Source organism: Epinephelus lanceolatus, chromosome 17 (assembly GCF_041903045.1).
Source record: "Epinephelus lanceolatus isolate andai-2023 chromosome 17, ASM4190304v1, whole genome shotgun sequence".
NCBI classification, from domain to species: domain Eukaryota; kingdom Metazoa; phylum Chordata; class Actinopteri; order Perciformes; family Serranidae; genus Epinephelus; species Epinephelus lanceolatus.
In genome coordinates, this window is record NC_135750.1 from 14814960 (window position 1) to 14839783 (window position 24824).

The 24824-nt window shown below is 42.5% G+C and overlaps 2 protein-coding genes across 9 annotated transcripts in view; one reads left to right on the plus strand and one right to left on the minus strand.

The window, feature by feature from the left end:
• Positions 1-1604, minus strand: part of phactr2 (phosphatase and actin regulator 2) — a 57636-nt gene extending 56032 nt beyond the window's left edge. Inside the window, exon 1 of one of the 3 annotated variants that reach the window (XM_033613368.2) lies at positions 1330-1604. In XM_033613368.2, coding sequence (XP_033469259.2) covers positions 1330-1465 — 136 coding nt within the window. In that variant the 5' untranslated portion in view covers positions 1466-1604. The remainder of the gene's footprint in view (positions 1-1329) is intronic. The other 2 variants (XM_033613367.2, XM_033613372.2) reach the window with 2 other exon arrangements.
• Positions 1605-3739: 2135 nt separating this feature from the next.
• Positions 3740-21810, plus strand: LOC117248343 (pleckstrin homology domain-containing family A member 1-like). 6 transcript variants are annotated; one of them, XM_078161014.1, is made up of 14 exons: positions 3740-3880; positions 8014-8227; positions 9174-9230; positions 9357-9402; positions 12975-13072; positions 13518-13649; positions 13890-14030; positions 14531-14599; positions 15163-15227; positions 15367-15430; positions 15565-15654; positions 16974-17047; positions 17861-17935; positions 19301-19589. In XM_078161014.1, the coding sequence occupies exons 2-14, from the start codon at positions 8087-8089 to the stop codon at positions 19305-19307; spliced, it is 1059 nt and encodes a 352-aa protein (XP_078017140.1). In that variant the 5' UTR covers positions 3740-3880; positions 8014-8086; the 3' UTR covers positions 19308-19589. The 6 variants fall into 6 exon arrangements, with proteins under 6 accessions (XP_078017140.1, XP_033469235.1, XP_078017141.1 ...); XM_033613344.2 differs by lacking the exons at positions 17861-17935; positions 19301-19589 and adding an exon at positions 19712-21810; XM_078161015.1 differs by lacking the exon at positions 17861-17935 and having other exon boundaries at positions 19301-19442.
• Positions 21811-24824: the final 3014 nt, after the last annotated feature.

Genomic DNA, 24824 nt, shown 5'->3' on the forward strand with positions numbered 1-24824 from the left:
ACTGCTCCACTCCACGATCATTTCCTGTAATTACAACTACACCATAAACGCTGAACACTTCCTGTGGCGGTTGAAGACAAGCATAATAACTGCAGCTTTACAATAACGTTATAATAAATGAATCAGACTGCAGAACAAGACGGCCCTCATGATGAAAAAAAAAAACAGTACATGGTTTAACTTCATGCCTGCAGTGTATGTCACAGTAGGTGTGGGCGTGTGAATCGGGTGGAGAGCACCGCTGCAGGCTGAGTTCAAGGCTAAAACACTGAAGACGAGCTGATAGGAAGTGGTTCAAACCACCGATACTGTATTTAGACCTGTCAGGGCTCAGCAGCCAGAGGTTTCAGGCAGCTAAACTGCGACAATGACATTTGAGAAAGACGCTGAGGATGCAAAGCAGGTTAACAACGTGGCCAAAGTCTTACAATGCCTGTGAAAAGGTTGTGGTGTTTCACAACTTTTGGACACTTAACCATCAGAAAAGCCTCAATGTCAAAGTTAAAACTCATACATGCTGAAGAAGTTGAAATATAAGCTACTGTGTCACTGATTGCATACTAACTACTGCAGTTAAGTGTATTATAAGGTTTTGGCAGCATTTTAAACATTTCAATGACCTTATTGTAGGTTTGTTTGACATGTTTCTTTGTCTTTGTGATGCACTTTTTGCCAGGATATTCAGTAGCTGGATATAAGTTACTGAAATTCAACCTGAGATCACTTGTCACACCTTAACTACACACCGTTCAACCCATTGTGTGAAACAACTGGATACACCAGTGATTATTTAAGTAGGTGTGTCATTCTAGGCCCAAAGGAGCAAATATTTATGCAATTAATGATCCCCCCTTCAAATGATGAACTTCAGTATTAAAGACTCAAGAGCTAACTACATCCACTGTGCTGTACACAGATAAACCGTGATATGAAGAGAAGACGACAAAGATGAGAAAGAAAGAAAGTTTGTGTCTCATTACTTGTGGCAAGAAGTGAAAGACAGCTGGGGAAAGTTTCTCTGTGTAGAACAGGAAGCCACTGCTGCTTTATTAGTCATATAGAGATGCTGTCTAGCCAAGAGCAACTAGTATAACTTGCTACACCAAAAGTAACAAGAGCCATTTTAAATTGGTGATGACAGACAGAGGCAGTTTAGTTCCTATAATGTCTCAGCTGATTAGTTGACCTAATTTAATTTAAATGACTTAAACAGCATCATATGGTTTCATTTAGTTCAGTTTGTTCACTCAAACTCAAGATCCTGTGATGAGGTTTCCATAATTGGCTCATAAATGTGCCCTGTGGCTCAGTCTGTGTGGTTCGTCCTACCTGAGCGAGCTCCCCGGAGCCTGAACAGCACTCTGGAGCGAAATCCGGAGGTGTCACTGTGTGAGCGGAACCTGGGGAGAGGCCAGGGCAGAGAAAAGTGCTTCATCTCAGGATGGGTGTCCTCCTCCTCATCCATGCTCCCCTGCTCTGTCAGCCCCGCAGGATTGGGGTCGCAGATTTACAGTGACAAGAAGGACGAGAAAAAACCTCACAGGAACTTGATTAACATCAGCAGCTGCCAGACTTCCCCTCCTCATCTAGTCAGTCAAAGTTTTCTCCTGCAGCAGATAAACTGCGCGTGTGTGGTGTGTGTGTGTGTGTGTGTGCATGTGTGTGTGTGTTTGTGTGTGTTCACGCCCACTGCGCCTGAAAGACAGGTTGCTTATTTAGTGACAGGTTGAAATGTGATCTGGCCACAAAGTGAAGACTGGCTGTATGCCTTTTATCTGACACACTGCTGAACCTGTTTTTAAGCCTCTAAGTGTGAGTATATTTTGTGTGTATGATATTTGCAGAAAAGTAAACAGGGCTGCCCATAAGGGGGGCAAAAAGGGACCAACTTTTTGGGGCCAAGCTGCTAAGCAAGGCCCATGGAAGCCAGCGTTATAGTTATCTTAACAAAATATTCATTATTACTTATTAAAACAACTAAATAAGCATTGTACTTATTGTCCTTTTCAGCGGCTGAGCCATTTGTGTGGGCAGGCCTGCACATAAATACTGAAACGTAAGGTTAAACTCAGCTGAATGTATGATTTTGCACCACATTGCCCTCTGCTGCCATTTTTATTTTGCTTGCATGAAAAATCAATATCTTACGACAAGCCTCGGTTGTGGGTGTTTTAATTAATGTCAAAGCATTATCTTCAGGAAGTGAGGACATCTTTAGCTGTTACCCAATTTAAAAATATATATATTAAAGCATCTGGATGCAGGTTCTGTATTATCTGTGGGAATCTAGTGCATGAAAAGAAACAGAAAAAGGAACAGCAGCATCACCAGGATGACTTGTTACTTTATAGATAGATAAAATTATGTGGGTGGTGCATTAGTTAGGTGGATTACCAAATAGCTAAAATATTACGCAATGACAAAATGTCAATTTAGCATCATGGAAAATTAACAGACCCAAGTAGCTGCAGTAGCTGCTATCAAACACTAGATGTCGCTAAATCACCACTCTGCTGACACACAGCTTCTGTCATGCTTTTCACCGAGAGGTGATAAAAAGGAAAGAGCTCTCACTCTGATCTTGTTTTTCAGGCACCAGAACTTCTTAAAGTTTGATGTTTGGATGGAGCAGAGCAACATATGTTAACATCCAGAGCTATTATTTGTTTTGTATAAATAAAGATAGACTGACTACATATTAGGGTTGTTTGTCTTGTGTGCTTTCACACTACATGGATGTGTCATACATGGTGGCATTTACCTGCAATGCTTTGTGCCTGTGGCCTCCTTATAATGTTGCTCAGCCTGTAGCACAGCTATAGACGGATTTCAGCTGGTAGAGTTGAACAATTAATGTCAAAAAAGCTACACAATTAAACACCTCTGCAGCAGTGTTTCGCTTAGCCTATAACATTGATTTTCCCCACAAGGTTTAGCCTGTGCATACACGTAGGCCTATTTTGGCCTCACACTGCCCATGAAAGCAGATTTTGTTTTCGTTTGGGTCTAGGCCTATTATGAAAAACAAGATAAGATAAGATAAGATAAGATAAGATAAGATAAGATAAGAGGGACTTTACTGTCACTCATCTATATGCAGTGCAAAATCATATGAATAAAACTGTGTATTTCCTGGTCCGGAATGAAAAGAATCAATGATGCAACTGTCAGACGGGGTGAAGCACACATTCAGACTACACATAATGTGCAAATGACATAAGGCTGTGGATTAAAGATGGTGCCGCAGATGGCTGCCTGTGTTTCCCCTTATAGACACCACACATCTTACATCTGTCTATATTCTTCATATTAATGGATGTAAAGAATAAGGTGTGGGCTGTGTCTGACTTATTGATGTCATTTCTGTTTGTCATTGATGCTGCTCTGTTCTGTTCCTGTTGGGGTCTTTGCTGCTGCTCTCCCTGCCTTGTGCTTTCCACGTAAGCGCCTGAAAGAGGCTTTCTGCATAGGCCCGAGCAAAGGCAGAGGGGCCCCAGGACAGAGCCATACTGCCAAGTATAATACTGCAAATGGAAATAAAGTGTTCTTTGACTAAAGTGTCACAATCACTCACTTGACCCAGTTTTATAACAATAGAGTATCTGGCAAAATATACAACTATACAAGATTGTATTGCAAAAGATATAAGGAAATAGTGTGCATCATGTAAGTGTAGGTTGTCAGTGCAACTCGCTTTTCTTTTCTTTTGTTTTTTCACCACAGAGTGATCATCTTCATTATATACAATCTGTGCTCCTCCCTCAGTAGCAGTAGCAGCAGCAGCTCTGTCCTGGATCAGTGGAGATGGGCTGAGGCGGAGAGGACACACTCGACAACACCGAGACCGTTTAGTGTAGCAGCTACAGAAGGGAACCCACGGGTAAGCTCACCCTAACGTTTAACTTAATAAATGAACACTAATAAAACACCTGTGTTGTTTCACACAGCTTAAATTACCAGCTGTATTTAACGGGACTGGCTAACACGAGTGGCGAACGTTAGCTAGGTGAGGTTATCGTGTGTGACAAAACTTCGTCAGTTACCACAAACGTAGCTAACAGTAGTCAACCGCCGGTTCAACGACACATCAGCGGCAGCTTTTAAATGGTAGTTTAATATACTGTTGAATATTTTCGTAATCGTTTAACAAGTTAGTTGCTCAAAGCAGGCTAACACTGAGGCATACCTCCCGTTAAACTTGAGGCCAGACTAGTCGCTGATGCTGCGAACACAAATGTTGTCAGCGTGTTTGACGTGCCTGACGTTAGCTAGCTAATGTAACGTTAGCTGTTTGGGATTATTGTTAGCCTTAAATGTTATTTTAATGTTATAATGCGTTAAATGTGGAAGCTGACGGTTTAAGTGGGTTGTTGTAGTGACTCAGGAGCTAGCCAGTGTTAGTAGTTTACATTAACCTTAACGTAACCAAGTGAGCATCTGCATTTAGTCCTGCTCTGGAAATACAAAACCCACACTAGCATTGAGGTGGTGAACAGGACCCTGCCTGGCCAAAGCTTGTCAAACCTGCTGGCTTTTTGTGCTCCTTACTTAACCAGAGACTGACCAAAAAATACTCTTTTCACCTGAACCTGAATGACCTGTCCTACCTTTGACCTGTGGAGACTCAATTAACTGTGAAGTCCATATCTTTCCTCTGGCCCACTTGCATTTGTACCTCCATTTTATTGCGCATGGATCATATCTTTCATTGAATTTTCTGAAGTCAACTACTGCATTGCACACTAACTTTTCATCTCCTTAACACCTACATCAGTTATTTGGTCTGCAGGCTTTAAAACAACACAAGCCCTCTGCTCCACGGTCACTGCTACCAGCTGTTGTGTGGCTCTCCATGAAACAGCAATAGTCCCTAAATCATGGAAAGATAATATTGACCTCTGCCGGGCTATCCAGCTGGTCCTTTCTGTTGTTTTATGACCTGTCCTGTGTGACCAGTTGGCTGCCATGTGATGTGGACAAAGCCTTGCAGCAAATGCAAAGTGTCTGTCTACCGTGGGAGAGTTCAACCTAGGAGAAGTCAACTGATATCACGCTGCATCTGTCCTTCTTGAGTTAGACTCATTGCTAATCTGTGTTGTCTTCTGTTTCTTATTTTGCATATTTTCATTTTGTGGTCAGTGTATCCCTCTCACTTCTCTCCAGTTCATTGTCATTCAGTCTGTAAGCTCCCATTTGTGAGGCCAGACAGAATTAATGCAATCGTACATGTACACAAGTAACCTGGCAATGATCTGTATTTGAGGTATCCTGTTAATGTGTTTGAGCACGTAAACACATCATATCCTGGCTTTAGAAACCCAAATATGTTACCTAGAGTGCTCAAATAGAAACAGGGATACTGTGTATCGTTGTCCTCAACACAATGGATGGGTAACACAAGTAATTAGTCTGTAAAAAGGCTGGCTGGGGTGGGCGTGTGTGTGATAATACATGATCTAATGATAATCTGTATTTTAAAATACATGCTGACATGTCTGACACGTTGATGTAGATAAATAGTACTGTCAGATAAGATTGCAAGATAAATTGTTTTGTCAGTTACTTATTTCATTACTTGTGGTAAGATAGAGAAGCCAAAGCCAGCACATTAGTGCATGCAGTCACGTCTATCAGCCGGAAACCAAACTGGGTTCATTCCTTAACAGCTGAGGTAACTCAGCCATTACAGTAATGACGGAGATTGCTGGGACGTGGAGGAGTCACAGACTTAGCTGCAAAGATTTACGATCAATAAAGTTGCACAGCGTTGTGATCGTGTATATATTCTTACTCATCATCTTTGCATGGGTTGCTGTAGCAGGAATTCGTTGACTTTAAAACATCCTCATGTGGATTGGGTCAGCATTTGATAGATACATCAGCGTGACCAAGGATTCCAACCGATATAAGATAACTGCAGATGTGTTGGTATCTCTGAATTTGACATTGCTGTACAGCAATGCCAAATTTATGTCTAGATTTTGAAAATATGTCAGACTGTACAGCAGAAAACTAGGATAAGTTTATTTTTCAACTGTTAAACCTACAGAAACTGATTTTTTTAGCCACTCATGGCCACCATTAACAAGCTGTGAACACAACATTGATATATTATCACCTTTTACATTGATATGGTGATATTGTTAGCACACAGTTGATTATTTACACATCTAGCAGATACGGAGCAACATTATCGTGTACTTGGAGTCATATTTCTGTCCCTTTGTCAAGTCTAAGTCCAATATCCACTCTCTTCTAGTTCTGTTTTTGGTCTTCTGAGGGAAATATCTCATGCGTTAGCTGCTAAATGCTCCGCTATGTTCACCAGCTAGTCACTAACTGTGTCTGTCTGATGTCTAATGCTTAGCGGGTAGTGTTTCGGAGCCTTTTCACTGAAAATGGCTGCTTCCTGCGTCCAAAGACAACACTATTAGAGAGGTCAGAGTGAACCAGAACAGTAAAGTTGTGAGCTGAACAGCTACACAATGAGCCAGTGAGCTGAAACTCACTATAAAGCCATATAAAAGCAGAGAGGAACTACAGATTCAGGTGATAATTAATTCTCAGTAGGTTTGAACAACCCCTTTCACATTGTCACGTTGTTCTCACACTGTCATTTGCTATATTGTTATCATAGAAATATAAATTATAGCAACCTAGAATAGAATATTGGCAAATATATTGCAACCAGTTTTTAAAACTTTCAAATATTTGTATTTGTATCAGCCTAAAAATACCCAGTGTCTTACATACAGTTAGTACACCTATTTTTCCACAAGAATGAAGTCACTGAATTAAAAGCTCAAGCTGTCTCTTCACCTCGCTGTTGTTTTGCATTATCTCCAACATCTCTTCTGCATCACTGAACTGCATGAGCATGCATGCAGATGAACTCGTGCACAGCACCTCATTTACAGGATCACTAAGCTCAACAGAGACGTCTCTCACTCTCACATGACAATCACCATTTGTGTGGTGTCGAGACAGTCGCCTCCGACAGTGTTGCTCCTTTTTCTCGTGCCTGTGATGACTCGGGTAGACGCAGGGGCTTACTGAGATGCTCTCAGCTCAGAGTCCATGCACAACAACCGGGCCTTTTGTCCCTGCTGTGCCCCCATCCGCCCACACAGTGCTCATAATGTCCTGGAGAAAGAGCGTCTTTATCGTGGCTTTCCGAAGACTCATCTCAATCACATATTTTAGGCTCAGCTCGAAAAGACACCAGCTTAAACAGGCTAATGCGACAATATGCCTACAGTAGTGCTGTACCCACCCACACAGGGTTTGACATTGACATGCGTGCATTCACACTTGTAGGGCTAGACAGATTTACTGCTGTATAATCATTTACGTCTTTGTCACTTTTCAGGGAGCTGTAGGTTTCAGGGATGTGTCAGACCTCGGCAGGTTAAATATTGCATATTCTTTGCCGCGCCGCTCCTGAGGGTGTTTGTGTTTTTTCTTTGTGTTGAACATGGCTGAGCTCAGTGGCGCTTTTTTTATTTATTTTTTTGACCACGCTCAAGTGGGTGCTCAGCTGTGGAGGGAGGGAGGGAGGGGATAGTAGGGGCTGGCCAGAGGCTTGCCAAATCGGATGAGAGAGCAGTTGGGAGGAGATAGCACAGAGAGCGAGAGAGGCGAGGACTGCAAAAGAAGAGGGAGAAAAGAGAGCAAGCCAGGGTGGGTGGAGAAGAGAGAGTGACAGTGTGTAGTGAGTGTAACAAGAGAGAAAAAAGAGGGACTCGCAGAGAGCAAAAGAGGGAGAGAGTGGTTGAGGCTGATATAAAAGGATAAAGGCGGGGTTCTGGTTTGTGTCACATGATCCCCTGGCAGGCTGTAGCCTAGTGAGCTCCAGGTGGCAGAGAGACCAGAGATACAGTAGATACAGAGAGAAAGAGAAAGAGGGAGCGGGTCACGCTAGCAAGGCTCACCACAAAGATAACTGCAATTCTTCATTTACCCCCCTCCCTCCTCACACATCTCTCTTTCCGCTCTTTTCTCTCTGTCCTTCAGGAATTCTTCCCGGTCCTGCTTGCCCCCTCTCCTCTCCCGGCCCTAGCAGGCCAGGGAATGTCCCGGCGGCGAGATGCCTTACGTGGACCGACAGAACCGCATCTGTGGCTTCTTGGACATAGAGGAGAACGAGAGCAGTGGCAAGTTCCTGCGTCGTTACTTCATACTGGACACGCAGCAGGGAAGCTTGGTGTGGTTCATGGACAACCCACAGGTAATTACACAGGGCCGTGCTAGCTTAGCTTTTAGCTTCATTTTCGGGAATGGATCCCCCAGGTAACTGAACAGGCTAATGTTTAATTTGTTGCTGGAACACTGGACAGTTTACTGGCAACTGCACACCAGCTATCGTTAGTTAACTGTGTGGATGATCAGCTCTCATGCAATTGCAGGGTAACTGCAGGCCACTTTTAGCTAAACTGTCGTCATTCATTATGAACACAAAACTAAGTACAGGCCTAATGTTTCCATTGCCAGACAGCCATACAAGGATGGGAGAACTTGTATTATGTAATTGTAACTGAAGGCAATTAGGGCCACATTACAGGCACAGGAGTAGGTCAAAACCAATGCTGTGTTTGTGTTTTAGCTACCGGCAGACATTTGTGTAAATCAGTTAGAATAAATATGTTAAAGTCTAAATCTGGGATTATTTTTTTGTCTTCTAGTCGCTCAGATGAGTCCACGCAGTGAGCACTGATACTTGCATTGACCTCAGAGGTCATGATTTTCTGCTCTGTGACCCTCGGTGTCACAGTTATGACAGTGTAACCCACCTCTCGGTTTGTACATCACGCTGGTTTGGAGATGCTGTAGTTTTAAGTACACTGTTACATGAAGTATTCATAAATCATGTAGTGCAGGAGAGATTTTAAATAATTCAGCAGGTCTCTTTCTTTTTATAGATTGAAAAAGCTGAAATTTTAATGATGTTAAATCTGGATCCCGCAGTTTCAGAAGCATGGCAAGAAACTGAAATAAACTATCATGGAGAGCTTTCAAAGTATACTGTACTTACCCTGTAATATTGACTTGCTTTCCCACCACATTATATTCTTTCATTAATCCACAGCCAAGGCTCTTGTCTTGATCAAATGCTGAACAGTTAGTTTTAACTTTCTCTTTTTGCATATATTGTCCTTTTTACCGTCCTCCCACAGAACCTGCCTGTTGGTACAGAGTGTGTTGGCTCCCTCAAGCTCACCTACATCTCTAAGGTAAGAAGAACACAACCGCTGAAGCTCACGGGACACTAACGTGATAAGATGATGAATAAACAGAATCCATTTACAGTATTCGGTTGAGCTAGGAAGCTAACAGTTGTGAGCTTTGTCCTCCTTTAGGTCAGCGATGCCACTAAGCTGAGGCCTAAGGCAGAATTCTGCTTCGGTAAGAAAACACTGATCATCACAATCTTGCCATCTGTTTTAAGTTTTCAGCATTAAAAGAAAAGTAGAAAAATATTTATACTGACATGGTGTAGCTAACAGATTATGGACAATGGTTTAGACAGAATATGTCATGTTAAACAGTAACCCAATTGGCAATAAGATTGCATCTTAAAGTATAAAACTTGCCTTGGGTGCTTTGCAAACATTGGCAGTAAGGGTGGGATTAATCGCATGTTGACTAAGCTGAGAGTACGCTTAATGTAACCTAAGGGAGCAATGTTTGCTGTCCTTGTCTGACCTCTAAACGCGGTCAAGCTCTGCTCTGCACGCACTTTTTCCACCATTGACCACGCAGCCTCATTCAACATTGTCTGTTTAGTCAACACACAGAGCTGCAGGAGGCCACAGCAGTTGATGATGTTTGTGTTTATAAGGTTGAGCTATTTTAGCATTGTTTTTTTTTTTTTTTTTTAAGATTGCATCCTCCTGATAAACATGATGGTTGTGTTTGCACCTTACACATTTTCTTGGAGCATGTATTTTTTATTTAAATTTTTTTATATATATTTTTTTTTTCGGGGCATTTTTGCCTTTGTAAAGGACAGGACAGTTAAGTGTGAAAGGGGGAGAGAGAGCGGGGATGACATGCAGCAAAGGGCCACAGGCTGGACTCAAACCCAGGCCGCTGCGGCAACAGCCTTGTACATGGGGCGCCTGCTCTATCCACTAAGCCACCGACACCCCGGAGCATGTCTTTTTAAGTGTGGTAAATGTGAAGGCTTGTGTATGGGACATTTCTACCAGCAGTCCTGTTTGTATAACTGTCGTCCAATCCCCACCCCTATAAACATTTGTAGTGTCTTTATTTTTCCAGTTTTAAATCTTCATTGTTTATTTCTTTTTCGGGTTTACTGGTGCGAAACTGGCTTTTAAGGCACATTACTGCCAACAAATGTTGATACATATGCTGAAATACTGAACCTTAGGATCGGGTTTTGCTTGAGGACAACTAGTTTTAAATGTCATTCTTGGAAATGGTCGGACCCAGTCCCCCCAACTAAAGGGAGACGATGCCCCTCCTCAAAATTCATACATTATTCCTGTGGTCTAAGACGGTAAAATATAAGTAAACCTCAACAATTCTCTCCCAAATCCTACCTAAAACTTAAACTTGTGATGTCATAGTGTTTAAAGTCTGGAGCTGCTCCACAGACAGTGACTTGGGAAAGGTGTTAAAGCTGACAATGCACCCAGGGGAATGTTCCCAGTGTATGGGTACATGTTCTGTCAGAGGACGAGGAATACTACAATAGAACAAAGCTCGTTTGGGTGTAAAAAAGAAATCAAAAAATCTGTGGGTCACAAAATCAGGCTCCCATTCATCGTCTCTGGAGCAGCTCCAGACTTTATACACTATGACATCACAAGTTTTAGACTCACTTCTCTGGTTTCTGGCTTTAAGAGAGAGTAGCTTATGTTCAGAAATATTGATTGAACTTTCCTCAGCCATGGAAACAAATAACATATTGGAATTAATCATTTTGGTGGTGTTCCCCTTTAAGACGTCAGAAAAGAGTGGGTAGAGAGTAGGGCTGCCATGATTAGTCGTCTAATCGATGACTAATCGACTGTTAAAATAATCGGTGACTATTTTAGTAGTCGACTAATCGGTTTGTCATTTTTCATAGAAAAGCACTATAAAAGTACCCCAAAATACTCTTACTGCAGCTTCTTACATTCAGATATTGGCAGCTTTACACACTCTCCCGTGACAGTGAACTAAAACCCTTTGGCGTGAGTATGAAACAAGACATTAGATGACGTAATTTTGGGGTTTGGGTGAGACAGACCGACATTTTTCAACATTTTAACACATTTTTCGATGAAATGATTAGTCAACTAATCGAAGAAATAATCGACAGATTAGTCGACAGTGACAATAATCGTTAGTGGCAGCCCTAGTAGAGAGAGTTCCTGAAGCTATTCGACCACCTGACAAGCCGTTACTGAAGCATACTTGCAACTTTGCAGCAAAGATATTACTTCCTCTTGACATTTGTCCTTGTCTCTCCACCCTGTGTGGTCAAGACAGGAATGAAAAATGTTGCATAAATACAAACGATCATCAAGTTATTTAGCGATAAACTTCCATTCCCTGTTATTGTTTACTAGCCCCTCTCCTCCTCTTCCATCTGCCTCAATAGCAGGAAATACTAGTGTGTTGACTGCCATGACTGTGTGTGTGTCTAGCTGTGTGTGCGCGCCAGTTGCCTTGTTGAGGTTTCGACAGGATGCCGGCATCCTAATCGGAACCTGATTCAGAGATGTATGAAGTTATTTTTAAACTGCCGTTTGTGTGCCACATGTTTTGCTAATATCTACAAATCCTGCTGCTCCCCAGTTTCCTGCATCGAGCAACTAGATACATAGGGTGATAACGAATTTGGAGAAGTTGGGTAGTACACGTCACAGTTACAGATGTTTATACAGTGAGAAAGCAGAGACTTGATTGCAGTCTGTGATTGATGATGGATATGGGTCTGTGCCTTGAGTGTGTGGTGAGAGAGATCAAGAGCGGTGTATCCGTGTGAACTTTGGTACTTGGCTTCATTTCTCAGCAGCACACATTGTTTTATAATGTGTAACTATGAGTCAGATCTGATACCCTTCCTCCCAGATTTGTCTTCCTAGTGCCGAGAGACCATTACACTTTCATCACTACCAAGCAGTTTACCTCCTCCAAATATACAATGGACACATTTGAAGGTTAAATGAGACCAGACAGACAGATTTATTTACAGGGAAAATGGGGAAAGAGGGAGAGCGAGGTCTGTCTAAGAGCTGGACCAAACACACAGAGCGAGGAAGAATGATCCTCATTGTGCCACAGAGTTTGAGCTCCCAGTGCCTTTTACAGCTCGCCCCCGCCAGATTTACCAGTCCAGCTTTAATGTAATTCATTCCCATGGTGTCGAAAGGAAATAGAGGAGACACAGGGATGGTTTGAGCTGCAGAATCGAAGGATTTATGACAGAGGGAGAGAATGAGCGACTCGAGTTCTTTCAGCTCCTAAATCCTGATCCATAGCTAATCAGCATTTGACCCAAAATTTTCTTTGTGACTGAAAATGGGATACGCTCATGTTCACATGGGTGTGAAAATGTGCGAGGATATTTGGTGGTTGGTGGGTTTTTTTTTCCTCCCAGTCATGGTTAGGAGTGGGAAGGTAGTGGCAGACTGAGACAGCTGGGTCATCATCCACATGCAGTGGGAATGCTGCTGGTAGTGTGTGGGAGAGTCCCTTGGCTCAGTTGTTTTTCACTTCCAGAGAAATCTGTGGCAGTGGATCTGCTCTGCTGACGCTCCATCATATTTTCTGTACAAGAAAGGCCAAATGTGCAATTAGCACCCACTTCATAGTACCTCTTTGTTCTTGCAGTGGCCATTTGCATGTGATTCATATCAAACACAGAATGAATCAGTTGATGTAGTCTGGAGAATGTAGTCTGGCTGTCTGAATATACTTTCACTCTTTTTATGATTCCCACTGCTTTTTTTATGATCCATTAGTCATCAATGCTGGGATGAGGAAGTTCTTCCTGCAGGCCAACGATCAGCAGGATCTTGTGGACTGGGTCAACGCTCTCAATAAAGCCACCAAGATCACTGTAAGACAAACACACGCACACGGTCACAGATAAACATGGGACTTACAGTACATCCCTGAGTCAGCTGTACTAATTTGTTCTCTTTGGCTCAAGTTTTATCTCTTGGAGAAACTTTTATTTCTTCCCCTTCTGTAGAAATGAGTGAGTGGACTGTCAAGAAACCAGATAGGAGTGAGTCAGAGCATGACTAACAGGATGCTGTATTGTTGTATTAAGTGCTGGGATAAAGGACTGTTTTCATTGTTCTCCGTGAAGCCACAACGATCCAGAAAGGAAATGGATATTAAGTGTGTTAAAGGCTAGTCAACTTCTGCATACATAGAAGTTACACACTGTATTTTAACTGTAGAGAAAAGGGGGTATATTAAACCCAAAAGCTGAATCTGTTCAGAATCTGTATGTTTTATTTAACTTCTCAAGTATGATGTGGGTGTATTTCCCTAAGGTGCCAAAGTTGCCTGATGGGCAGCAGAATGCAGAGAACCAGAAGACTTTGCCGGACGTGGTAGGGGCCAAGAAACAAGTCTCCTATAAGACGGAGATCATTGGAGGAGTCCCCATCGTCACCCAGACACAGGTAAAAGATTTAAACATTTCAGTGTTTACACTGAAACACACCGGTGTCAAACTATACTAGTGTCATCAATGAAAGTAAACAAATTTTATTATTATGAAAAAAAAAAACAACTTTAGCTGTAAATACGCTTGTGAATTTTAACATAACTCCCACAGTACTCTGCAGTGGGCTTTTTATAATTTTTTTTTTGGTACTTTAAGTTTGCCAGTTACTTTATTTTTGGTGCCTTTTCGCCTCAAGCACGATGGTGGCGATGGTGCAGACAGAGCAGAGCGTGAGGCCATGCATCGGTCCCACAGCCAGCTGCCGTATTTCCTGGGCAGGCCGACTCAGGAGCACACCGTCATCAAGTCGGGCTACTGCGTCAAGCAGGGAGCTGTGGTGGGTACCTGCCACTCTGTTGGTTTCAGTTGAGGTTTGCCAACACAGTCAGGATTGTGACTCTTGAGGCATCTTCCAATCAGACATGTGGAGGTGGCTGGCGTCCCTGCTGGCTGCATACAGTCCAACAACAAGCTTTTCCTAAACACACTGCATTTAGTAAGCCTCACCATGGCCATGCAACACCACTTATTATTAATGGCAACGTTACAATTACGGTGACATCCAGTCATCCAAGTCTTATGACTTGTGGAATGTCAGATGATGAGATTTCAGCTTGATTGTAACAAGGAATTGCCTCAGGAAATACACAATTCTGTACTTCATACATGGCCAAGTATAATGAGTGTCACCTGCTACACATAGACATTGTAAACTGTGTTATATTACAGCTAGAATTAAAACTGTGCTTTAACCAATGTAGCAAATTGACAAATATGACAGTTGTTATTTTGCCTGGAAATTCTACAAAAGGTCTTTCTTTTACCTTCTCCCCCCAGATGAGGAACTGGAAACGGCGCTACTTCCTACTGGAAGAAAACTCAATGAGTTACTTCAAGTCAGACTTGGTAATTAACTTAAAGTTATGTGAAGCCTTTGAGGAATGTTTTTATTGTGAATTGAATTCACCCCCTCTGTCTGAGGCAGAGTAACAGCAAACACACTGTCCCGAGTTCTGACATGTTTTATCCGCAGTCTGTGGAATTCAATGCTTTCACTTCACGTGTCCTATCATGCCTTGTTCCCCCCCGTCTTTTCTTACACACACACATACACACAAAAACACACACAGACTGTCCTCAGGAAAATACTGCACGTCCCATACCCCGTCCTTGTCCAGGTCTGCCCTTATTTGACAGCTCTATCTCTCTATTTGGCTATCAACAGACCCCAAGGACACAGACTCTCTGTCTGCTGTATCAAATGGCCGGGTCAAGAAAGTTACAACCATCAGGGTTTTTAGTTGCAGTTTGCTTCTTCTAGGAAAGTTCGCTGTCTTCTGTCCCTGTGAAACAGAACACACAGCAAGACGGCCTCGTTTTTAGACAAGAAAAAACATTTATCCTGTGTGTTTTCGTTGACAAGTTTTGACTCCTTTAAGTATTATAAAGAGATGTTTTCTTGCCTTCAGGAGAAGGAGCCTCTAAGAATGATCCCACTGAAGGAAGTTCACAAAGTCCAGGAGTGCAAACAGAGGTATTTAACATGCCCCAGCATTTTCCCATTATACAAAAATATGTCTATTGTCATGGTGGACTGTGTTTACCTTTTCTGACTCAGATAAAGATACAGATGAGATTAATATGATCTGACCTGTTTCCCTCTTTGGTTGTAGTGACATTATGATGAGAGATAATCTGTTTGAAGTCGTCACCACATCAAGGACGTTTTACATACAGGTAGGATGTTTTCTGTGTGGAAAGGAATGTACAGTCAGTCAGTCACAAACACTGTGGGGAAACACTGCTAACAGTATGTACAGTCTCACTCTCCTCTCTTTGCTCCTTGTTCTTTTTGTTTGTGTGTCCACTAGGCGGACAGCCCAGAGGAGATGCACAGCTGGATCAAGGCAGTGTCAGGGGCCATAGTGGCCCAGCGGGGGCCTGGGAGGTCTGCTGCTACAGTATGTATCTTGCTCTACACTACAACACACATATTACTAAAGTAGGATTCAAGTCATTAAAAAATCTGACTGGATACACAAATTTAGATACCTTAAATGTACAATTGAGAAGTGACCTCAGACTCGACTTGCATGTGCAGAACTTGAGACTTACTGAGTGACGTGGTGGTACGAGGAGGACTGTTCATGAGACTTATTTGTGTTGTTTCACTCATGTCATTTCTTGATTTATGTTTCAGTTTCTCGCTCTCATACAGCAGCAAGCTACAGAGATGCAGAGAAAATCCTTTTTTGAGATCATCTTAAACAGATGCAGAGTAGCAGAAACAGTAGTTTGGCAGTGTGTGTCGGATGAGTTTGCCCTATGACCTCATTATTGTGTTTTAAATATATTGAGCCCAGCTGTTCTAGCTGTGTAATCTAAAAACAAGATTGATGGAGATAAATTCTGCTCTGTAGTCTACACCAGTATTTCCTAAACTCCCTAGACACGGACTGGTACAGGGCCTTGGGACATTTGCTACCACAAGGAAACAATGTGAATTGGCAAGAAGAAAGTTGGTTATATAACTTTATAGGCTATTTTAGCATTTTTACCTTGAACCTCATCCGTCCTCGTCACTACGTTAGCAAAATAAAGATTTTTTTCCCTTTTTTGGCCGTGTTGTGTCTTCTATAAGACAATCAACAGATGACAGGAAATGAGGGGAGGGAGAGACAAATGTCCCCAGCTGGATGCAAACTTGGGACAGTTCATGTTTGGCACCTTAACCCCTGAGCCACCAGGCGCCCCTACACTGATTTTTAACTTAAGTGGGTCATCAGTACGTAGGATAACCAGTGCGTCATAACCACTGAAATGATGACGGACTGGTGTACTCACACAGACCACCAAATCTGTGTGAGAATGTTTTAGAACCGGTTAATGAGTTTAATAAGCAGCCTGCATGCACAGAAACAGGCAGCTAGACTCGAGCAGGTGAGAAGAGAGAAGTAAACCAGTTCTGTAGTCCTGACTGCAGAGGAGACAGTGTCCTCTGATGCAGTCGGTCCCTTCTGGTTAGACTGGAATTATTCTCAACACCTCTGCGCTGTCTGTTTCCCTACAGTTCCCTCTTTTCTTCCCTCCTGTGTCTTTCTCTCTCTCTCTCTCTCTCTCTTGCTTGTTTTTCTCTCACCTCCCCTTTTCCTCTCCTGTGCCTCTTCTCTCTCTCCTATTTTCCCCCTTTCTTTCTTTGTCACATTCTCTCCACCTCCTCCTCTCCCTGTGGGCAGACAGCCCATCTGCTCTAATACTGCTTTGCACTGTGTTGTTGCAGATGCGGCAGGCCAGACGGCTGTCGAACCCCTGTATACAGAGGTATACGTCTCGAATCGGGGAGTGCAGCAGCACGTATGTCAGCTCGTCTAAATCCCCCCCTTTAAACTATAAGTTCACCTTTTTTTAATACTGTTTTCCACTCACTGGCTGGCCCCTCTGTGGTTGTAGACATGATGAGAGCAGATCAGATCTGACTGCACATCTGATGCTCCCTTTTTTTTTCCCAAAAGCCAACCACATCCTAAGTATGGCTGTGATAACCCAACAAGCGCTCCTCCCTTCACGCCCTCGTCCTTGCTGCTTCTCTCATCCACTTCTCCTCCTTTGCTTTCCTTTTCTTTTTACCGCACTGTCACTTTAAGCTCAGCTCAGATTTGTGAGCTCATTACATTCAGTGCGCTCAGACAGTTCCCGGTTAAAAAAAAAAAAAATCTTCCAGGAATTTTAAGAGTTGAGGTGTGCTTGATTTAGCTTCTCTCGCATGTGATGACTGTCGAGCATGGCAACTGAAATCAAGAACACCTCAAGTCGCTCAAATACTTCAAAGTAATATTTTTGCACAAGTACAGAATGACTCTAAACAACTGGAATATGACCATCTAACCATCGGAAAGAACTGCAGTCACTGCCTCCCTCCCTCCCTTATAGCTTCACCTGCACAGCTTTTACCTGTCCTCACCATGATGATGATGCTCCAGTGTAAAAATATAGATATACCTGATTTCATGTACGATCCATGCACAGACATACACTCACTGCATGACCTACCTGAGCAGCTTAGCTATGAATACCTAAAGCCTGTTTCTGTCTCTGTCTTTATTACTGGGTACATGTGTCTTTCACACCTTCTGTTTCTCTTCCCTTCATGGTCTGTTATCTCTGCAGTCTGCTGCAGCTGTGTACCTGTCTTAGATGTGTGACATCCTGCTTGTCTCTCCTCCTCCCTCCTGTTCGCTGCCTGTATGTTTTTTTTTCTCTTTCTCATACACACAATAATGAGATACTTGTTTCCATGTTGACTTCCTGTAACTTTTGTGTACTTAATGTTCTTTAACAGCTTTGAAATGAGGACTCGCTAATGCTGAATCCACACGTCCAGAGTCACAAACTAGTGATTTTCCAAGGGATTTGTTGATTCATTTACATTAGGGATGTCCCGATCTGGTATTAGGGCAGATCAAGGAGTTTTCTAACTGACCAGGATCTGCTATATTGAGCATTATAGAGCCTGACCTGATCCTTTGTATTACGTCGGCTATCACCCAAGCTTCTGTGCACAACAACGCAACGAGTCCAGCCTAAATCAACTCTCCCACACTCTGCTGTCTGTCTCAGTCTCCACTCCATGTGTCAAAGAGCAGGGACTGAACCCCGCCTGTGGTGAAACATAAACAACAGCAAAATGCAGTATGAGACCATTTATTTATGTCATTTACCTGATTTATCTGACTCGTTTTGAGACGCTTGCATTTTGCTGTCATCTGTGGTGCGTGGCGTTCACTGCCCTGCTCAGAGCAGAGACAAACAGCTCTGTTGAGCGGACGACACCCACACTCACCACGCCACTGCGAGTCCTCCAAAAGCCCCCGCGAGTAAGAAGCCAATTAAAGTAATTCATTAATGTAGCCTTGCAAACGGTGTATAGACAACAAAAATAAACACGTAACTGAATACAGTTAATTCAGGTAACTCAGGCAAAGACTGACCCAAAGCAACAAACACTCAGAATACTCTCTTAAAAGGGTAGAGACATTCAGCGACTCTGTGCAGATGTATTATCTAGAAAAATAGAAATATCAGATCGGGCTCGATACCAGCAGATTGGGGGCAAAAAACTTGGGTAATCCCTTATTTACACATGAATATTTAGGTTTCTAGGAGCTATTTGAGTGTGCAAAGGGCTGATGGGACATTTCTTCAGTGTGGGCTATTATCTGATTTTCTGTCTAATCACATAAAATTCAGCATAATCTTGATTTTGGACTTTTGGATTCAGCATAAAGCATCTCTTAATACGTGTGGCTCTCCCTAGGATTTTTAGACATGTTTGTGCTAGGAAACTGATTCTTTAATCTTGTGATGCTTAGTGATACTTTGTGGATTTACTAATCAGAATTATCACAAGCCTGCAGAGTCACAGGGTATCACTGTGGAGCATCTCTGTGTCGAAATACAGGATCTCAAAGTTGGCACAGATATTTGTATTTGAGTCTTGATGTTTCTCTAACCAACATTTCACCAGCTGCTCAGCGGCTACCCCCTTTTTGCTTTCACTGCCTCTGCTGTGTTTTTCCTTTCCTCCCATGCTCCTGTTCTGTGTTTCAGAGATTGAAATCTGACAATGAAAAGCTGTGAAATAATGAGCAACAACCAACCACTGCTTCCTAAGGCACTCTGCTCTTCCACTGCAACCTGTCGAGACTACCAAAACTAAAAACCTGCTGACACTACTTCCACTACTCCCGCTACCTCTACTACTTCTTCTTCTACTACTACTACTGTTACTACCACCATCTCCACTCTCTAGCAATGCTACATTCTTCAGCACCTACAACCCTTCAGTACCAACTCTGCTAAAGCTGCATCAGGCTCCACATGCTGGTGCTAATTCCAAGTCTGTAACGCACTTTCGCTCTCCTCAAATAAGCTACACACGTCAGGATCTCACATTGCTTACTAACAACCACTCTCTTGTCTTCTCGCTGTCTCTGTGTCCTCCTGCTGTTTCTACTGCAGGAACACGGCGGCCGCTCCACTTTCTACCGCAGCCACGCGGGTCCCCCCGTCCCTCGCTCGCCCATATCTGCCATGCCACCATGCTACCCAGAGTGGGGGGCTGCTGTCACGTGCGGCACACGCTCGCAGCCTGGCGTGGGACAGCGAGCACTTCATGAGCCTGCTGCCACGGCCCAGTCACAACCACACGCCAGCACGCCTGTCCCTGCAGGAGACGCGCCTGGCAAAGTGACCTGCGAGCCACCTGCGACCACCATTGATAGCTCTGAGGAGTCACCGTGGCGACGGCGGAGCAGCTTTGAGCCCCACATGCCTGAACCACCCCTGGACCTGGATGACGCTGACCTGCCAGTGAGCGAGGTCTGAGCCGTTGAACTGGGCGATAACACTTGCTTATCTGGTTGGATGTTGACAAAGATTCAGAGGAGAGATGGTGCACAACAGGTGTTTTTAAAAAAAAGAAAAAAAAAAAAAAAAGGGCAGACATTGGTTGTCAAACCAAAGCTGTTGGCGGATGACATTATACGTCACAGACTCATGTTCTGAGCTCCTCCGTCAGTGCCGTCAGTGTGCTAGAGAAACAAGTCGGGTCACCACTGAACTGCACTCATGTGCCAAAGACGACCCAGTCTCCACCCACCACCACCTCCACCCCGCCTGCCTGCTGTCGCATTTATAATGGTGTATTTATTTACTAAGAGTTGATGTTGTCAGACAAAACTACAAATTTTAGTTAACTTGTGCTGATTAGGATTCAGTGACAGCTTTATTTTAACCTGTACAGGCACGACGATGTGACAGAGGATTTTTGTAAACCACTTTGTGCCAAGACAAATAAGGGAGCTTTCAAGTTTGCAAACTTTTTCCTCTTGACTGAAATGTGTGTTCAAACTGAGGACTGATTTTTCATCACCTCTTTTATCTACGCAGTTAAACTGTGTGGTCCATTCATACACTCACTGTTGTAACCTTGGATTTGTCTACTTTTGTTGGCTTGTGTATGGGTCAAGCGTAGTCTGAGATCAAACCGAAAGCAAATTTTAATTTTAAGATTCTGGACGGGTGGGACAAGATGCAAAAAAAAAAAAAAATCAAAAATATTTTTATATTATGACCCAGCATGTATGATAATGCAAGACCAGTGTATTGCAGCCACATTTAATCTGATTTTTTTTATTACAGTTAACAAAACTTTGGCGTAAATTTCTCCTTATTTTTAAGTATATCTAAGGGTTAAGTGTTCAATTATATAAAGGCATCCCGAATGAGATTTTAGCTTACTGTAATCGACCACAAGCTAAATTATCTTACATTTAAATCTAAAGTGTTAGTCACAGTTAAACATAGTACAGTGGGAGTACTGTGCAGAGGTGCAAAAGCTAGAAACGTAGATGCTATCACAGTACATGCATCACTCCACAGCCTGAATCAGCCTCTTTGCAAACTACATTTCAGCATACCAGACTTTACGGACTCACGTTTGGATGACGTGGGAAGTAAACAAGAAGTACAAGGAGTACGCTTGTGTGTGTTTTGTAATTCATAGTAATAAAACCTTCAACAATAGGGCTCTCTGTCAGTTCTAGATAAGCTTCATGTCCCCACGGACAAGGTAATAACATGGTAATAAAGATTAATATACTGTATAAACGCCATGCAAACATTTCGAATAATTGTTTACCAGAAAAAAAAAACAAGTTCAGACAGTTCCGTTGCATGTTAACATTTTAATGATTCCTCACTGTCTTTCTGTTTTTAGTTCTTATCTATGGCCGCTCTGTGTGTTGTGTGTGTGCAGGATAGAGCTGTGTGCAGCAGATTTATTTTTTATATGCTTTTAGATGTTTCTTGATTTTATCCCGTGTATGTGTGTTGCCGACCCAGGAGCAGGCAGCTGCCTCATGGTTTTATTTAAACATGTCTCACTGTAGTCCTGCTAAATAATACACACTAATCTTTTTTTTTAAAGTGCCTGCTTCATTTCAACCCAACCGAGTCGAGCTGTTTCACCCTCTTTCAGTCTGGTGTAATTGGTTTGAATTGTCTCTATTTATTATGTGGATGACTTGAAAGAAATAAACACTGAAAATGTGCTCAGATTTCCTGGAGTATCGCTCAGTATCGTGCTTATCTATCTCCAAAGGGCACAGTTAGTGTGTGAGGGTGAAGTGAGAGCTTCAGTTAGGAGGTGTTACTGCTGGTCCGCTCACCAAGGCTCCTTCTGCCCTCTTGTGGCGAGAGAAAAAACTTCACCCTGCTTCACTTCCATTAACATGGCAAGGACTGAAACACCAGTTATGTGTTGATCTGTATGATTCAGTTATCAAAAAGTAAATTAATTCCACTGGACCAAAACACCAACTAAAATGAAAGCAGATAAAATATCAACAGAAAATACAAGAAGGCAGCATATTGTGCCACAGGAGACACATACAAGCACTGAAAAGGAGAAGAAGCATGCAAAAAAAGGTGTGTGCTGGACCACATATTTCCTCTCAGCACACTGTAATGTGATCGGCAAAGCTTTTAATTACATATTATTACTATAATTAACACAAGGGCACAATATTTATTTTGATTTGGCAAATGTATTCAAAACCACAAATGAGAGAATCAAATTAATGTTAAATTAATTTAACTGCTTTAACTTAATTAGTTTGAGTTTAATTGCAATGTGCTTGAAATTATTATTTGTGTGATTGAATCATCTTGATATGATTCCACTGAGAGTTAAAAACCAGTAATGTTGATTTAGAGCCCTGAAGAGTTGTTCTTGTGGAGCGCTTGGTTTGCCGAGTGGTTACAGTGTGTGCCATGTTACTGCAACATCCAGGGATTGGGACTTTTGTTGCCTATCACACCATCTCTGCTCTCCCATTTTCACAGTGTCTCTATCAAATAAATGCAAAAGTAACAATGAAGAATCTTCAAAAAAAGAGCTGTCCTTGCAAATCATACAACAAATCACTCAACAACATAACTTACATGTAAAAAAAAAATGAGTCACTGTCAATAGGAAATTAAGTTTTCTCTGCATGTACACAGTGATGGAAGACATTCAGATTGTTAACAGAATTAAAAGTAGCAATACCACACAAGTACTGCATTGAAAACATCACTTAAATAATAGTGGTACGTAAGAATGAACAAAATGTACTAACAATCATTCACAATGCAAAATATAGCCCCTGCAAATGTTACATTATTATATGTGTTAGATTAAAAACATGAAAGTAGCAGAGGACTTTTATTTTGACAAAAATTATAGACATTTACTCCATAAATTAATGCTAAAATTGCACAAATTGGTGCATAAAAATTGACCAGAATGCAGGAAATTACATGTTTGGTGCTCAAAATTTTCTGGCGAATGAAACCCCCTAATACTGAAATGAAAGCTACGCCCTTGAACACTGTCACTAAATGTAGAAATGAAAATAAAGTACAGTACAAGTAGCTCAAATCTGTTATAAGTACTACTTCAGTTACATTGCACCACTGCACATATATTCTACATATCCTCCTCCGCACTGATGATTCACTCATGTATGTCTTGGTATCTTTCATCAGCTCTTAATGAGGTGCTCGTTACACGCACAGCCTCTAGCTTTGTACAGTGTGTGTAGATGGATCTGCAGAGTGAGGTCATGGAGCAACACTGAATATGTAAAGCTTCTTCAGTCAGTCAGATAACCGGCTGTGACATATTCTGGGCTTCAGCCGTTGTGTGTGCAGCGTATTGTGGATACAGCATGTGTAGGCACAGCAAGTTGATAAGGGTGATGTCAGGAGGTTCAAAGACGGAGAGAAAAACAACATGTATAGCTGGCTGGTGTCTCGAGGTGGGAAGTGCTGTGTACTGTGAGTTTGTTCTGCTGCATCTTCACATGTACATCTCAGCTCCTCATTGGAGGATCTGAGACTTTGGTGTGGCTGCAGACGTGGAAACTGAGGCCCGTTTTGGACTCTCGAGGGCCTCACTCACAGCCAGAGATATTCATTGCAGACTGGAGTGGAGAGATCACACAGACCTCAATGGCGTCCATCCTCACTGGCCTTGGTTGGAGAATGGGTGTTCCTCAGAGATGAGGTTGTTTTCATGTGCAGATTTTCCCACCATTTCTCGCCTACGTTCCTGTGCTCCACGGGTATTGCCACATAATGGGTCTGATGATGCTGTAAGGTCTCGCTGCTGTTAAGTAAGTCTCGTTTGTTTTCGGGTTGGTCGGCGGTGCGAGTCGTGCATCAAAATGACACGGTGCTCTAATTTAAAAGAAAACAACCGTGAATTCTGGGTTCTGAATTTCACTTTCACTGTTTCCTGTTCTGCACAAGGCAGTCCAGTCTTTAAGAGCATATGACCACCCTCCAATCCCATAATGCCCTCTCTAATTGCCTTTTGGATACAAAGCCTTGTGTTACCCCAAGCTCTGGGTGCACCGCAGGGGGCCTCGTCCCTCAAGTCCCTCCATTCCCTGAGAGGTGCTCCCCTGCATCTAGCCACAGCATGTAAACTAAGAGCCGTTAATACAACAACACCGCGCCCATAATCAATCACATTATATTGAGGTGTTTTAAGACGCCTCAGTGTTTACTGGATTCTTTTACAGCTCACCGCAGACATCTAAACCTAACAGAGATTTGTTGTTTGCCAACACTTGATACTTGAAATGTAGCTTACGACTGAGCATGTGGCACAAACGGTTATTGTAAGAAATGTTTAGATTACTCTTTGATTGACTGACACTTGAACTTGGATGCAGTATTGTCATCAGGATGTCTCCATCACATGTTGTTTGTTCTCCCCGCTTGTACCTCACAGAGCTGGGATAAGATCATAAATGATGTTCTCTTGCATTTTTCCAATTAGAACAAATTTAGCTGTTTATAAGGGGCTGTTTGAGTGCTACATTAACTCCACAAATCCCACAATCCACCCAACTTTTTTTCCACCACTGATTTTCCCAATTAGCCATAGGGTTTGTGTGGAAGCCAGGAGTGACTAATTCATAGAGGGAGTAGTAAAAAAAAAAAAAAAAAAAAAAACATGTAGGAAATAGGCCTGCAGGATGTGTGGAGGGCTGTGCAGCATATTAAACATCTGGGCTGCGTG